The sequence below is a fragment of the Pseudophryne corroboree genome, chromosome 2 (genome assembly GCF_028390025.1).
Source record: "Pseudophryne corroboree isolate aPseCor3 chromosome 2, aPseCor3.hap2, whole genome shotgun sequence".
NCBI lineage: Eukaryota > Metazoa > Chordata > Amphibia > Anura > Myobatrachidae > Pseudophryne > Pseudophryne corroboree.
This window is the reverse complement of record NC_086445.1, coordinates 860474681-860489984: the sequence shown is the minus strand read 5'-3', so window position 1 is coordinate 860489984 and position 15304 is coordinate 860474681. Positions and strand designations below refer to the sequence as shown.

At 45.4% G+C, this 15304-nt stretch overlaps 1 protein-coding gene across 3 annotated transcripts in view; it reads left to right on the top strand.

The window, feature by feature from the left end:
* TTC19 (tetratricopeptide repeat domain 19) overlaps positions 1 to 15304 on the top strand; it is a 104582-nt gene that overhangs the window by 78483 nt on the left and 10795 nt on the right. For 2 of the 3 annotated variants that reach the window (XM_063955862.1, XM_063955865.1), the window contains 2 exons: positions 2979 to 3040; positions 3194 to 3288. In XM_063955862.1, the coding sequence (XP_063811932.1) occupies positions 2979 to 3040; positions 3194 to 3288 (157 nt within the window). The remainder of the gene's footprint in view (positions 1 to 2978; positions 3041 to 3193; positions 3289 to 15304) is intronic. The other variant, XM_063955863.1, reaches the window with a different exon arrangement.

Genomic DNA, 15304 nt, shown 5'->3' with positions numbered 1-15304 from the left:
ACTATTGCACGCTGGATCTGTAACACGATTCAGCAGGCTCATTCTACGGCAGGATTGCCGTTACCAAAATCGGTGAAGGCCCATTCCACTAGGAAGGTGGGCTCTTCTTGGGCGGCTGCCCGAGGTGTCTCGGCATTACAGCTTTGCCGAGCAGCTACTTGGTCGGGTTCAAACACTTTTGCAAAATTCTATAAGTTTGATACCCTGGCTGATGAGGACCTCCTGTTTGCTCAATCGGTGCTGCAGAGTCATCTGCACTCTCCCGCCCGGTCTGGAGCTTTGGTATAAACCCCATGGTCCTTACGGAGTCCCCAGCATCCTCTAGGACGTAAGAGAAAATAAGACTTTAAACCTACCGGCAAATCTTTTTCTCCTAGTCCGTAGAGGATGCTGGGCGCCCGTCCCAGTGCGGAATAAATCTGCAGTACTTGTACATAGTTACTGATGTAGTTACACAAGAGTTGTGTACGGTTGAGATCAGACTGTTGCTGATTTCTGTTGTTCATGCTGTTAACTGGTTTAGTTATATACCATGTTATACGGTGTGTTTGCGGTGTGAGCTGGTATGTATCTCACCCTTAATTAACAAAATCCTTTTCCTCTAAATGTCCGTCTCCTCTGGGCACAGTTCTATAACTGAGGTATGGAGGAGGGGCATAGAGGGAGGAGCCAGCTCACGCCCATTAAAAGGTCTTAGAGTGCCCATGTCTCCTGCGGAGCCCGTCTATACCCCATGGTCCTTACGGAGTCCCCAGCATCCTCTACAGACTAGGAGAAAAAGATTTACCGGTAGGTTTAAAATCTTATTTTTGTTTCTCCTAGAGTGCCTTAGGACTTAAGTTTAGTTCTAAAGGCCCGTCAGGTTTCCCCATTTGAACCACTAAAACAAGTGGATCTTAAATGGTTGGCAGCTCAAGTTCTCTTTCTACTGGCTATTGCTTCAGCTAGAAGAGTTTCAGATTTAGTGTCTTTGTTATGTCGCCCTCCTTTTCTGGTTGTTGTTGTTGTTGTTGTTGTTGTTGTTATTTTTATCCAGATAGAACGGTTCTCAGAACCAAATCTTGGTATCTTCTTTAGGTGGTGTCTAAATTCCACCTTAACGAAGTATTTGTAGTCCCAGCCTTCCAGGGGCCGGACCTTTCTGTGGGAGATGCATCGTTGGACGTAGTCCGTGCCTTAAGGATCTACGTGGATCATCCCAGTGCCATCAGAAAACAGATACTCTCTTCGTTCTCTATGGATTTCACAAGAGAGGATGGCCTGCTGATAAGCAGACGCTGGCAAGGTGGCTTCGGATGACTATTTCAGAAGCATATTCTCAAGCTGATCTCCCTGTTCTGGCTAATGTCTCTGCTCACTCTACTCGTAAGGTAGGTCCATCATGGGCAGCACAACGTGGTGCTTCAGCAGAAAAGATATGTAAGGCAGGCACATGGTTTTCCATTAACACATTTATTAGACATTATACCTTTTGATACCTTTGCCTCTCAGGACGCCGAATTCGGGCGAAAGATTCTCCTGTCCAGACAGGAGCGTCCCCACCACTAAATTGCTTTGGGACATCTCAATGTTATTCTGTGGATAACCTGTGGACCCTGCCGGAGAAATAATCGTTATGGTATAGTTTACCGTTGATAACGCTATTTCTCTTAAGTCCACAGGGATCCCACCCTGACGCACCTGATTTGAGGATCCTTTCACTCACTAACCTCTTCCTTCTTGTATGGAAGGGTGTGCATGTGTGTTCTTCTCGCCTGATTAGGGCTCTCTATGATTCTCCTGCTTTGAGCTTTGGGAAAACAACTGATTTGCCTGAGCCAGGAGGTGGGGATATAGGGACGGGCCTGTTGCATGCTTGGAGGCCGAAAGCTTTGATAATTTGGTGCCAATCTGCTGTCGCTACCTCATCCCAATGTTATCCTGTGGATTTAGGAGAAATAGCGTTATCATCAACAGTAAGTCTACAATAACTATTATTTTCATTCTGGACTACATCTTATTAGCTCCCCTGGTTCAGTCTGCTATTGATGCCCCCTGGTTGGTGGAAGAGGTTGGAGCTGATATGGCTTCTGTAAAAAGTGTCAAGACACCAGGCCAGGCAATTTCTCCTAACAATTTATTTTGTGAGAAAAATGCTCTGCTTCTAGTGAGAGTATTTTCAGTGGACACTTAATTTAGTTCTTTTACCCAAGAAATGTTTGCGCCTAGAGCATTACATTTTATGCAAGGATGGTAACCAACTGTCTAAACCACGGTCTTTCCCAGCTTCACCCCGATCAGATGGGTTGTCTTAATAGTGTTGTATGTTTTTTTTTTTTCTTCTTCCTGTGTTTTTTTTTCTTTAAACATTTACACACAGAAGAACGGCACAGATTTCACTGATCTATGCAGGCTTCATGTACGGAAGTATTGAGGGCAGCACGCACGGTGTAATGGTTAGCATTATTGCCTCATAGCACTGAGGTCATGGGTTTGATTCCCACCATGGCCCTAACTTGTGTAGAGTTTCTATATTCTCCTGCACTTGCGTGGGTTTACTCCCACAATCCAAAAATATACTGGTAGCTTAATTGGCTCCTGACAAAATAGCTATGTTATGGAAACGTTAGATTGTTAATTTTCTCTCATCTGCCACTTCCTCTTGCCTTTTTCTCAGTCTTTAAATTATTTTATTGGCTTTTTATTGCCATCTAATTTTTATATGTACTTTATATTATCTTATGTGTTATGTTTTACTGTGCTGTATACATGAGGGATGACTTCTCCCTGTTCCCTCCCTCTTTCATGTTCTCTCCTTTCACCTTTCTATGATGTTGTTGAGGATCGGGGGAATTCTGAGGGGAAATTCTGACAAATTCATTGCAGGTGCATGGAGGACTTTACAGTCATTATGGAACCTTGTTGTATTTTATTTAGTTTTTCAATTTAAAACAAAATACTGAAAATGTTTTTTACACCCCGCCCCCTTCCGTTTTCAGGATGACAATAAATTTATTGAGGTATCACTCAAGCTGGCTAGTATCTACGCTGTATTGAACCAGTAAGTCGCCATAATCAAATAATCCTTCTACCATTACGGTGTGTTGTTCAGTTACTGTTCTTACAGCTCATGTCTGTCCTCCTTATCTCACACAGGACTTGGTTCTTCTTACACATAAACCTTCTGACTTCTGAAATCTTACATCCACCATAGGAAGGACTTGGCAGTGGCGGGTTTCCAGTTTTGCATCTTGAGTCTGGATGAAAAAATTGAGAAGGAAAAAGATCTGCCAGAGGAGGTCCAGACAGGTGGGATAGTAGTTTGCTGTGCACATAAATATACATGCGACTACAATGAGGCATTTAACATTACTGACATCTATATCTTTCTAAAAATATGTTGTTTTCTCCTGCAGGGTCCACAGGATACATTGGGATATGGTTGAGCGACAGCGGATCTGCACCAAATGGTCAAAGCTTTCTGGCCTCCCAGCATGCAGCGGGCCCGTCCATACAGTGGGGCAAAAAAGTATTTGGACAGCCACCGATTGTGCAAGTTGATCCACTTAAACAGATGAGAGGTCTGTAATTTCCATCATAGGTACACTTCAACTGTGAGAGACAGAATCTGAAGAAGAAAAAACAGGAAATCACATTGTATTATTTTTAAACAATTTATTTGTATATTCTTGCGGAAAATAAATATTTGGACAATCAAAAAGTTTAACTCAATACTTTGTAATATAACCTTGGTTGGCAATTACAGAGGTCAAATGTTTCCTGTAGTTCTTGACCAGGTTTGCACATACTGTAGCAGGTATTTTGGCCCACTCTTCCATGCAGATCCTCTCTAGATCTGTTGTGTTTTGGGGCTGTCGCCGGGCAACACAGACTTTCAACTCCCTACACAGATTTTCTATTGGGTTGAGGTCTGGAGACTGGCTAGGCCACTCCAGGACCTTGAAATGCTTCTTACGGAGCCACTCCTTAGTTGCCCGGGCGGGGTGTTTGGGGTCATTGTCATGTTGGAAGACCCAGCCACGTTCCATCTTCAGTGCTCTTACTGTGGGAAGGAGGTTTTTGCCCAAAATCTCCCGATACATGGCCCCATTCATCCTCTCCTTAATACGGATCAGTTGTCCTGTCCCCTTTGCAGAAAAGCAGCCCCAAAGCATGGTGTTTCCACCCCCATGCTTCACAGTGGGTATGGTGTTCTTGGGATGCCATTCATCATTCTTCTCCCTCCAAACACGGCGAGTGGAGTTTATACCAAAAAGTTCAATTTGCACTCATCTGACCACATTACATTCTCTTAATCCTCCTCTGGATCATCTAGATGGTCACTGGCAAACTTTAGACGGGCCTGGACATGTGCTGGCTTAAGCGGGGGGACCTTTCGGGAGCTGCAGGATTTCAATCCATGACGACATAGCGTGTTACTAATGGTAACCTTTGTGACTGTGGTCCCAGCTCTCTAGAGGTCATTGACCAGGTCCCCCCGTGTAGTTCTGGGCTGATTCCTCACCGCTCTCAAGATCATTGATACCCCATGAGGTGAGATCTTGCTTGGAGCCCCAGGTCAAGGGAGATTGTCAGTGATCTTGTATTTCTGGCATTTTTTAATAATTGCGCCAACAGTTGATCTCTTCTCACCAAGCTGTTTGCCTTTTGTCGATGTAGCTCATCCCAGCCTTGTGCAGCTCTACAATTTTGTCCCTGGTATTCTTAGACAGCTCTCTGGTCTTGGCCATGATGGAGAGGTAGCAGTCTGGCTGTTTGAGGGTGTGGACAGGTGTCTTTTATACAGATAACCAGTTCAAACAGGTGCCATTAATACAGGTAACAAGTGGAGGATAGAAGAGCTTCTTAAAGAAGTAGTAACAGGTCTGTGAGAGCCAGAAATCTTGCTGCTTGGTAGATGTCCACATACAGGTTGAGTCTCCCTTATCCAAAATGCTTGGGACCAGAGGTATTTTGGATATGGGATTTTTCCGTATTTTGGAATAATTGCATACTATAATGAGATATCATGGTGATGGGACCTAAATCTAAGCACAGGATGCATTTATGTTACATATACTCCTTATACACACAGCCTGAAGGTAATTTTAGCCAATATTTTTTATAACTTTGTGCATTAAACAAAGTGTGTGTACATTCACACAATTCATTTATGTTTCATATACACCTTATACACACAGCCTGAAGGTAATTTAATACAATATTTTTAATAACTTTGTGTTTTAAACAAAGTTTGTGTACATTGAGCCATCAAAAAACAAAGGTTTCACTATCTCACTCTCACTCAAAAAAGTCCGTATTTCGGAATATTCCGTATTTCGGAATATTTGGATATGGGATACTCAACCTGTATTTATTTTCCACAAGAATATACAAGTAAATTGTTTAAAAAAAATCATACAATGTGATTTCCTGGTTTCTTTGTGGTTTTTTTTGTTTGTTTGTTTGTTTGCTTTTTTTTCAGATTCTGTCTCTCATAGTTGAAGTGTACCTATGATGGAAATTACAGACCCCTCATCTTTTTAAGTGGGTCAACTTGCACAATCGGTGGCTGTACAAATACTTTTTTGCCCCACTGTATATCCCTGCCTCCTGGCACAGGCAAATCAGTTTTTTGTTTGGTGCGGCAGGAGCAGGACCATGGTCTAAGGGCTGCTGGTTTTTGGCAGCCATAAGCTTTTGTAATTTTATTTTTATAGCCTTACTATTTTTTTCCGAGTGATCTTTCTAAACAGCGTCTTATACGTACCTTAGAAAGAGTATCTCCAACAACTCCCCGCCGGGTTGCGATAACGCTTACCCACGAGTACAGTGCTGTTTCGGCGGGCGTCTGTCGGATATACTAGCAGGTCCAGCAGACATTACTAGGCTGTGGCCGGAGCATGGGGAGAAGGTAAGGCATCGGTTCCGCTTACAGGGGGAATGCGGACACAGCCGCACGGTTTTGGGAGGAGACTACCAAACAGTCGCTGACGCGGCTGCCACTGAGAATGTACCAGCGCTAGGCCTTAGGGATCATAGGCTCCAGGGGTAGTATGAGGCTGCGATACCTAGGGTTGATGTCAGCAGGTGGAGAGTCAGACGCTCACCTGGTTGCCCCTCCCCCTAGTTCATGACCAGTTTCCTCCGAGTCTCCCACCATGAACTGTTTTCCTGCTTCCGTCTGAGACGCTGTGTACTAAGGGGACCCAGTTGCAGCATAGGCGGCTGTGTGACTGGTGCGTCGGTGTTCACTTGGGCGTCTGTGTTCACTATAGGTTCACGGAGTGGCTGTGTACACTAATAGCGTCTGGATCCACTCCGCGTTCGCAATCGTACTGGTCGGTTCTGGAAGCGGGGTAAGTCTCCCTGTATCCAACTCTACTGAGTACGGGTTATACAGCACTAAGGAGGTAATTCAGAGTTGATCTCAGCAGCAGATTTGTTAGCAGTTGGGCAAAACCACGTACACTGCAGGTGTGGCAGATATAACATGTGCAGAGAGAGTTAAATGTGGATGGGTTATTTTGTTTCTGTGCAGGGTAAATACTGGCTGCTTTATTTTTACACTGCAATGTAGATTTCAGTTTGAACACTCCCGCCCAAATCTAACTCTCTCTGCACCTGTTATATCTGCCTCCCTTGCAGTGCATATGCTTTTGCCCAACTGCTAACAAGTTTTCTGCTACGATCAACTCGGAATTAGGCCCTAAGTCTCTCTCTATCTTTTCAGTACGACTAGTTGGATAAGTGCATAATTCATGCGAGTCTGATAATATAACTGGTTTCTTTCGCTTTGCGTCTGAATACGTAAAAACTTTTTTAAAGTAATGCAGTAATAGGTTTCTCCTACATGCTTGAAATGTATCTGTAGTTGAATATGTACTCATATTGCTTATTATACTAATGTATAACCTGTGACTGACTGCTAGTGTGATTGCTGACTTTGCTATAAATTCTGTCAGTTTTCTTTGTCTATTCCGATCCTCCAATGCTGGTGCTAAGCAGGGTAGGGTTGGATTGTATATCACTTTAACACATTTAAAGTGATTTCAGGCACATATTGTGTAGCACATTGTGAAAGTGTCTGATTATTTATCATATCTAAGAGCGGCAAGGGTGAGGAAAATACACTCACAGCAGCACCAACACATCATGTTTGTCATGCAAAGCTGGGTTAACCTCTCAGGATCTGGTTCAGGATGGGTTGTGTGCAACCTGTTTTAGATTTCACCAAGGTCTCTTGAAAAATTCAAGGCAGATGCAGGTGCAAGTTGATCCCCCATGGGCTATGTTTGCCCAGACATTATCCAGTATAGCTGAATGGATAATTCCAACTTCTGTACCAGGTATAGGTTACACTATTAACCCTTATGTGCAGCATTCCACCTGCGGTTTATCATTTCCAGCAGGGTAAGCAGTCGCCTCTCTACAGAAGCAGGCTGAAAAGCCAGTTGTAAGTAAATCACATAGACACGGAACAACATCTTCACAGTCTACACGTTTCAGATGAGTATTCGTCAGAGGAGGAAGACTCATTACACTCTGGTTCTGTGTACAAAGATGAGGAGGAAGGTCTCAGCTCAGTGGACATATCTGCGTTGATTAATGCAATTAAGCCCATTCTATCCTTAGGTGAATCAGCAGAGCCTGTGTTAAAATCCAAGGCACCTGTATTTAAACGTCCCAAAATAGTTAAGACTGAGTTTCCTGGATCAGAACAGCTGACGGACATTATGGAAGAGGCTTGGGCTACGCCCGGTGAGAAATTTTGAATTCCTAGAAAATGGAATTCTATTTATCCTCTTCCTGCTGGGGACTGTTTAAAGAGGGATGTAGCCCCTACAGTGGATACGCATGTTACTCGATTAGTGCGAAAATCTTCATTACCTCTGCCTTCAACATCATTAAATTATGTCACGGATAGGAGAGTAGATGGTTTGCTAAAAAAACATTTTTTTTTCCCTGTCTGGGGCAATCATTAGGCCAGCCATGGCTTCAGCCTGGATAGCTAAAGCAGTGGCTGTCTGGGCAGATGCATTGGAAGGGGAAACTTCAATGTCATCTAGAGAGCAAAAATCCCATATTGCACTTATCAAACAGGCTGCAATATTCTTGGAAGTAGCAACCTTGGATATAGGTACCATTGCCTCTCGGGCATCAGCTTCAGTTGTAGCCACTCGCAGAGCAGTTTGGCTACGCACTTGGAAAGCTGATTCAGAATCCAAATAGGTTTTGGAGTCTTTACCTTTGACTGAAGATATTCTTTTTGGTAAAGAGTTAACCAGTATTTTGGCAGACTCGAAGAAAGTAAATTTTCCTTCCACTTACAAATTTAAGCCTAAAATCCCAGCTTTTCAACCTTTTTCGGTCTCAAGGAAAAGGTGATGGCAAACAGTCCCAATACAACAGGTCTGGTAAGACTAAAAAAAACATTGGGCTAATAGAGGACCGGCTTCTAAAACAGAAGATAAGCCATCGGCCTGATGGTGCAGGCCTCCTCCTGGGGGACCCCAGGGTGGAGGGCCGACTTCTTCATTTTGCACAGATCTGGCAGCAGTCTACCAAGGATGCCTGGGTGCAAGAAGCGCTATCTCACGGTTATGCTTTTGCTTTCAGGAAAACCCTCCTCAAAGGTTTTTTTTGTACCAGCCCATCTTTGGTAGAGATGAGGGCCACGGCTTTGCAAGAGGCAGTTCAGAAATTGCTTCAGTCAGGAATAATCATTCCGGTTCATCCTGCACAATGAGGACAGGGTTTCTATTCCAACCTGTTTCTAGTCCAGAAGCCAAATGGGTCGTTCCGGTCCATACTCAATCTAAAAATGCTGAACAAGTACATTTGGGTACCTTGTTTTCATATGGAGACTTTACGTTACATAATTTTTGCCACGGAGCCAGGGGATTTTATGGTATCCCTGGATATCCAGGTTGCTTACCTACATGTTCCTATAACCCTGTCCCATCAGCACTATCTTAGGTTCGCTATCTTCCAACAGCATTTTCAGTTTCAGGCTCTACCATTCGGATTGGCCACAGCTCCCAGAGTATTCACCAAAATTATGGTAATAATGGCAGCTTATCTCCGCCAGCAGGGAATAAGAATTTTTCCATACCTTGACTATCTTTTAATCCTGGCACAGTCTCAGGAATTGCTTCTGTGTCATCTGCAGCAGGCTAAAATAGAGTGTCTGCAGAAACATGGATGGCTCATAGATTGGGCAAAATCGTCTCTGGTTCCATCACACCGGATGTCTAACTTGGGGACTGTATTGGATTTGAGCCTTCAGAGAGTAATTTTCCTCTGAACAAAATAGCCAGACTTCAGTTAAGGATTCAGGAGATTCTACACAGTCTGAAAGTATCCATTCATGCAGCAATGCGTGTGATGCGTTTGATGGTGTCAACATTCGACATGGTAGAGTATGATCATTTCCATTCAAGGCTTCTGCAGCATCTGATCCTCACCAAATGGAATGGTTTTCATCAAACGATAAAAACGCAGACTATAGTCATTACTCAGAAAGTAAGGAGATCATTAGCCTGGTGGCTACAGCCCATCTAGACAAAGTGAGACCCTTTTGGATATCGGATTGGGAAATTCTGACAACGGATGCCAGCCTTCAGGGCTGGGGAGCAGTGTCAGGAAGAAATTGCTTCCAGGGCAGTGGACCAAGGAAGAAAGTTGCCTGTCATATTATATTGGAACTCCGAGCCATATACATGACGTTGAATGAAGCAAAGGACATTCTTCAGGGAAAGCCAGTCCAGATCCGCTCGGACAATGCGATGGCAGTAGCGTACCTCAACCATCAGGGAGGAACTTTCAGCCGGAGAGCAATGGAAGAAGTAAGTCGCACGTTAGAGTGGGCAGAACTTCATCTTCCAGCCTTGTCCGCAGTATTCGTTCCAGAAGTCCTAAACTGGGAAGCAGATTTTCTCAGTCAACACACCATTCATGCAAACGAATGGGCTTTACACCCGGAAGTCTACCAGACCCTGGTCGACAGATGGGGGTTGCCAGAGAGAGAGCTCATGGCATCTCGTCAGAGCCTCAAGGTGCCTGCATACAGATCAAGAACAAAGGATCCCAAAGCGATCTTTGTGGATGTCCTGTCAGTGAGATGGGACTTTCATCTGGCTTATGTGTTTCCTCCCATTGCCATGCTACCCAGGGTGGTGAGAAAGGTAAAATAAGGAAAAAGTGCCGTGACACTAATAGCTCCAGCTTGGCCCAGAAGACATTGGTACACAGATCTGCAGAGGATGTTGATGGATGCTCCATTCCTACTGCCTCAATGTCCAGATCTACTGATTCAAGGGCCTTGTCATCATAGACATCTGGATCGACTGTCTTTGATGGCGTGGCTCTTGAGACCTCCATCCTTAAGTCGAGGATTCTCACAACAGGTAATTCAAACAATGCGTAGAGCAAGGAAACCCTCCTCAGCTTGCATTTATCACAGAATATGGTAAGCCTATATTCAGTGGTGCAGTGAACAGAAATTTGACCCCAGGTCTTTCAGAGTTTCCAAAATCCTAGCATTCCTTCAGGCAGGAATGGATAAAGGTTTAAGGGTGGCTTCCTTGGGAGTGCAAAAGTCGGCGCTAACTGGTTCCAAAAGAAAATTGCCAACCTACAGGATGTGCACACTTTTTTCCAGGGAATGCTACGCATTCAACCTCCTGTTGTTCCTCCTACAGTGCCTTGGGACTTAAGTTTAGTTCTAAAGGTCCTTCAAGTTGCCCCATTTGAACCACTTAAGAGAATGGATCTGAAATGGTTGACAGCTAAAGTTCAATTTCTGCTGGCCATGGCTTCAGCTAGAGTTTCAGATTTAGGAGCATTGTTACGTTGTCCTCCCTTTCTGATTTTTTTTAATTTTTATCCAGATAGAGCAGTTCTCGGAACTAAATCTGGGTATCTTCCTAAGGTGGTGTCTAAAGTTTACCATAACGAAGAAATTGTAGTCCCGGCTTTCCAAGGGCCGGACCTTTCTGCGGAAGATGCATTGTTGGACGTGGTCTGTGCCTTAAGGATCTATGTAGATCGTACCAGTGCTGTCAGAAACTCTTTGTTCTCTACGGAATTCACAAGAGAGGATGGCCTGCTGATAAGCAGACACTGGCGAGGTGGCTTCAGATGACATTTTGGAAACATATTCTCAAGCTGATCTCCCTGTTCTGGATAATGTCTCTGCTCACTCTACTCGTAAGGTAGGTCCATCATGTTCAGCACAACGTGGTGCTTCAGCAGAACAGATATGTAAGGCAGCCACATGGTCTTCCATTAACGCATTCATTAGACATTATGCCAATCAGGAGCGTCCGTACCACTAAATTGCTTTGGGACATCCCAATGTATCCTGTGGACCCTGCATGAGAAATATGCGTTATGGTAGGAGAAATACCGTTATCATCGGTAAGTTCTTAAGTCCACAGGAATCCCACACTGACGCACCTGATTTGAGGATCCTTTTACTCACTAACCTCTTTCCTCTTGTACGGAAGGGTGTGCATGTGTGTTGTTCTCACCTGATTAGGGCTCTACATGATGCTCCTACCTTGAGCTTTGGAAAACAACTGATTTGCCTGAGCCAGGAGGTGGGGATATATGGACGGGCCCGCTGCATGCTGGGAGGCCAGAAAGCTTTGACCGTTTGGTGCAGATCCGCTGTTGCTCCACTATATCCCAATGTATCCCGTGGAACCTGTGGACTTAAGAACTTACCGTTGATAATGGCATTTCTGCTGTGGGGTACACTGGGCTCCACAAGGATTAACATCGGGGTGTAGAGTAGGATCTTGATCCGAGGCACCAACAGGCTCAAAGCTTTGACTGTTCCCAAATGCACAGCGCCGCCTCCTCTATAACCCCGCCTCAGGAGCTCAGTTTGTAAGTTGGTGCCATGCAGTAAGCAGGCACTTAAGAGGAGGGCTGCCTTTGCAGCCCATTACATAGCTTATTTGAAGAAAGAAGAAGAAATACTTTTACAAAGACTTCAGGACTGCAGTGTGTAAAGTCACATAGACTTTTCTGACTGCAGCTCCATCACCCCCAGCGGCGCTGTATACTCCCGCGCCCTGGTTGCCGGGTCACTGCAGCGGAGGCTCCGGTTCTTTCCAGCAGTCAGTCACACACAGACACCGATGTCCTCCTGGATCGCGTGGCCGCAGGTACAGGGGAGGTAAGGGGTCTCTTTGGCCACACTTTACTGCGATCCAGCGCAGCCGTGGGAGGTGGGCCACGTGAGCTGGCGTGGACACTGTTACTGGGCAGCCGCTCCACTAGCCACCAGGGACATTTTTAAAGGTACAAGTTTAAAGGGGTTCCTGCTCTTATTAACCCCATTTTCAAAGCCTGCAGAGCCCGGTGGGGATGCCTAGTCTGTAGCCCCTCCCCAAGCCCCAGGGCGCCATTTCTGTGAATGCTCCCACCCTGGAGCTGCATATCTCTCCCTCACGCCCTGTCAGCAGCCACTGCAAACGGATCTCAGCTGTTCCTGGGACTGTTGGGGCAAATCCTCCTCTGTAAAGCCGCCTGATCGCCAGCGCTGTGCATTTTACAGGACACTTAGGTATTCTACCTGTAACTGGGACAGTGTTAGTTAAGAAAGAGTGCATACATTCAGGGTTGTGTGGTACAAACACCCTGTGATATACATCCAGTATCTACTGTGCTTTGTTATATCTATTGTTGACACATATAGCTTTACTGAGTATTGCTTTGTATTGCTAGTCCAGTGCAGTCTTATGGTGCATGGTACGATTGTGACTATATATGTGTGTGTGTGTGTGTGTGTGTGTGTGTGTGTGTGTGTGTGTGTGTGTATGTAGCTGCTGCGTGGTTGCCGTATTGGGTATTTCACTCGGCGTGCTATTCCTATATTCCATAACCTGTGGGGGCTAAGTGTATCAGGTTTTCTGTATAATATAGGATCTTCTCTAACGTCCTAGAGGATGCTGGGGACTCCGTAAGGAACATGGGGATAGACGGGCTCCGCAGGAGACATGGGCACTTTAAGAAAGACTTTGACTCTGGGTGTGCACTGGCTCCTCCCTCTATGCCCCTCCGCCAGACCTCAGTTTGAGACTGTGCCCAGAGGAGATGGGTGCACTGCAGGGAGCTCTCCTGAGTTTCCTGCTAAGAAAGTATATTTGTTAGGTTTTTTATTTTCAGGGAGCACTGCTGGCAACAGACTCCCTGCATCGAGGGACTGAGGAGAGAGAAACAACCCTACTTCTCTGAGTTTCAAGGTCTTGTTTCTTAGGCTACTGGACACCATTAGCTCCAGAGGGAGTCGGAACACAGGTTCGCCCTGGACGTTCGGCCCAGAACCGCGCCGCCATCTTCCTCACAGAGCCAGAAGAAAGAAGCCAGGTGAGTATGAGAAGAAAGAAGGCTTCAAAAGGCGGCAGAAGACTTTGTGAGCTTCACTGAGGTAACGCACAGCACGGCAGCTGTGCGCCATTGCTCCCATACACCTCACTTACTCCGGTCACTGTAAGGGTGCAGGGCCCAGGGCAGCAATATAAACCTTTTATTTGGCAAAAGAGAGCATAGATACAGCTGGACACTGTATATATGCATGAGCCCCTGCCAATTTTACACTTTTAGCGGGACTGAAGCCCGCCACCGAGGGGGCGGGGCTTCTCCCTCAGCACTCACCAGCGCCATGTTTTTCTCCACAGCACCGCTGAGAGGAAGCTCCCCGGACTCTCCCCTGCTTATACCACGGTAGAAGAGAGGGTTTTAAAGAAGAGGGGGGGCACATAATTTGGCACAGATAATAATAACAGCGCTACGGGGTAAACATTAAATTGCTGTGTTTTTCCTGGGTCATATTGCGCTGGGGTGTGTGCTGGCATACTCTCTCTCTGTCTCTCCAAAGGGCCTTGTGGGGGAACGGTCGTCAGAAGAGCATTCCCTGAGTGTGTGGTGTGTCGGTACGTGTGTGTTGACATGTCTGAGGTAAAAGGCTCTCCTAAGGAGGAGATGGAGCAAATGTGTGAGTGTGTGTGGTGTCTCCGTCGACAACGCCGACGCCTGATTGGATATGTGAAATTAAGTGCTAAGATGACTTAATTACACAAAAGATTAGAGAACAGACAGGGAATCTACCCATGTCTGTCCCTATGTCACAGAGACTTTCAGAGTCTCACAACGCTCACTATCCAAAATAATAGACACTGATATCGACACGGAGTCTGACTCCAGTGTCGACTACGAGAATGCAAAGTACAGCCAAAACGGACAGAAAAGCATTCAATATATGATTATTGTAATAAAAGATGTTTTGCTTATCACTGATGACTCATCTGTCCCTGACACGAGGGTACACATGTTTAAGGGGAAGAAAGCTGAGGTAAATTTCCCTCCTCTCATGAAGAAAAAGAGTGGGAATCTCCAGACAAGAAGCTGCAGCTTCCCAAAAAGAATCCTCAGGGAGTATCCTTTCCCTAATGGGGCCAGGATAAGATGGGAATCTTCCCCTAGGGTGTACAAGGCATTGACACGTTTACCCAAAAAGGTTGCGCTGACTTTACAGCTATCCTCAGGGATCCTGCAGATAGCATGCAGTAAAAGTACTTTGAAGTCCATTTACACACATTCTGGTACACTACTCAGACCGGCGATTGTGTCGGCATGGGTTTATAGCGCTGTAGCAGCGTAGACTGATATCTTTTTCAGCGGAGATTGAAACCCTAGATAAGGATACCATGATGTTGTCCCTAAAATAAATATATATATATATATATGTATGTGTATATATATATTTATATGACATGCCCAAAGAGACGTTAGTCTACTGGGTTCTAGAGTCAAACAAGGGTGAGGAATTGTTCGGAGAGGGCCTCTCGGATCTCGTCTCCACGGCTATGGCAGGTAAATAAAAAATTTTTGCCATATATTCACTCACAATCTAAGAAAGCACCTCATTATCAAATGCAGTCCTTTCGTTCCAATAAAAGCAAGAGAGCACGTGGTTCGTCCTTTCTTGCCAGAGGTAAGGGCAGAGGAAAAAAGCTGCACAACACAGCTAGTTCCCAGGAACAGACGTCCTCCCCGGCCTCTGCTAAATCCACCGCATGACGCTGGGGCTCCCCTGAGGGAGTCAGCTCCTGTGGGGGCACGTCTTCGACTGTTCAGCCACGTCTGGGTCCACTCACAGGTGGATCCATGGGCAATAGAAATTGTTTCCCAGGGTTACAAGCTGGAATTCGAAGAAGTGCCTCCTCGCCGTTTTTTTCAAATCGGCCCTACCGAAACAACCCCTGGAAAGGGAGATAGTGTTACATGCGATTCACAAATTGTGTCTGCAACA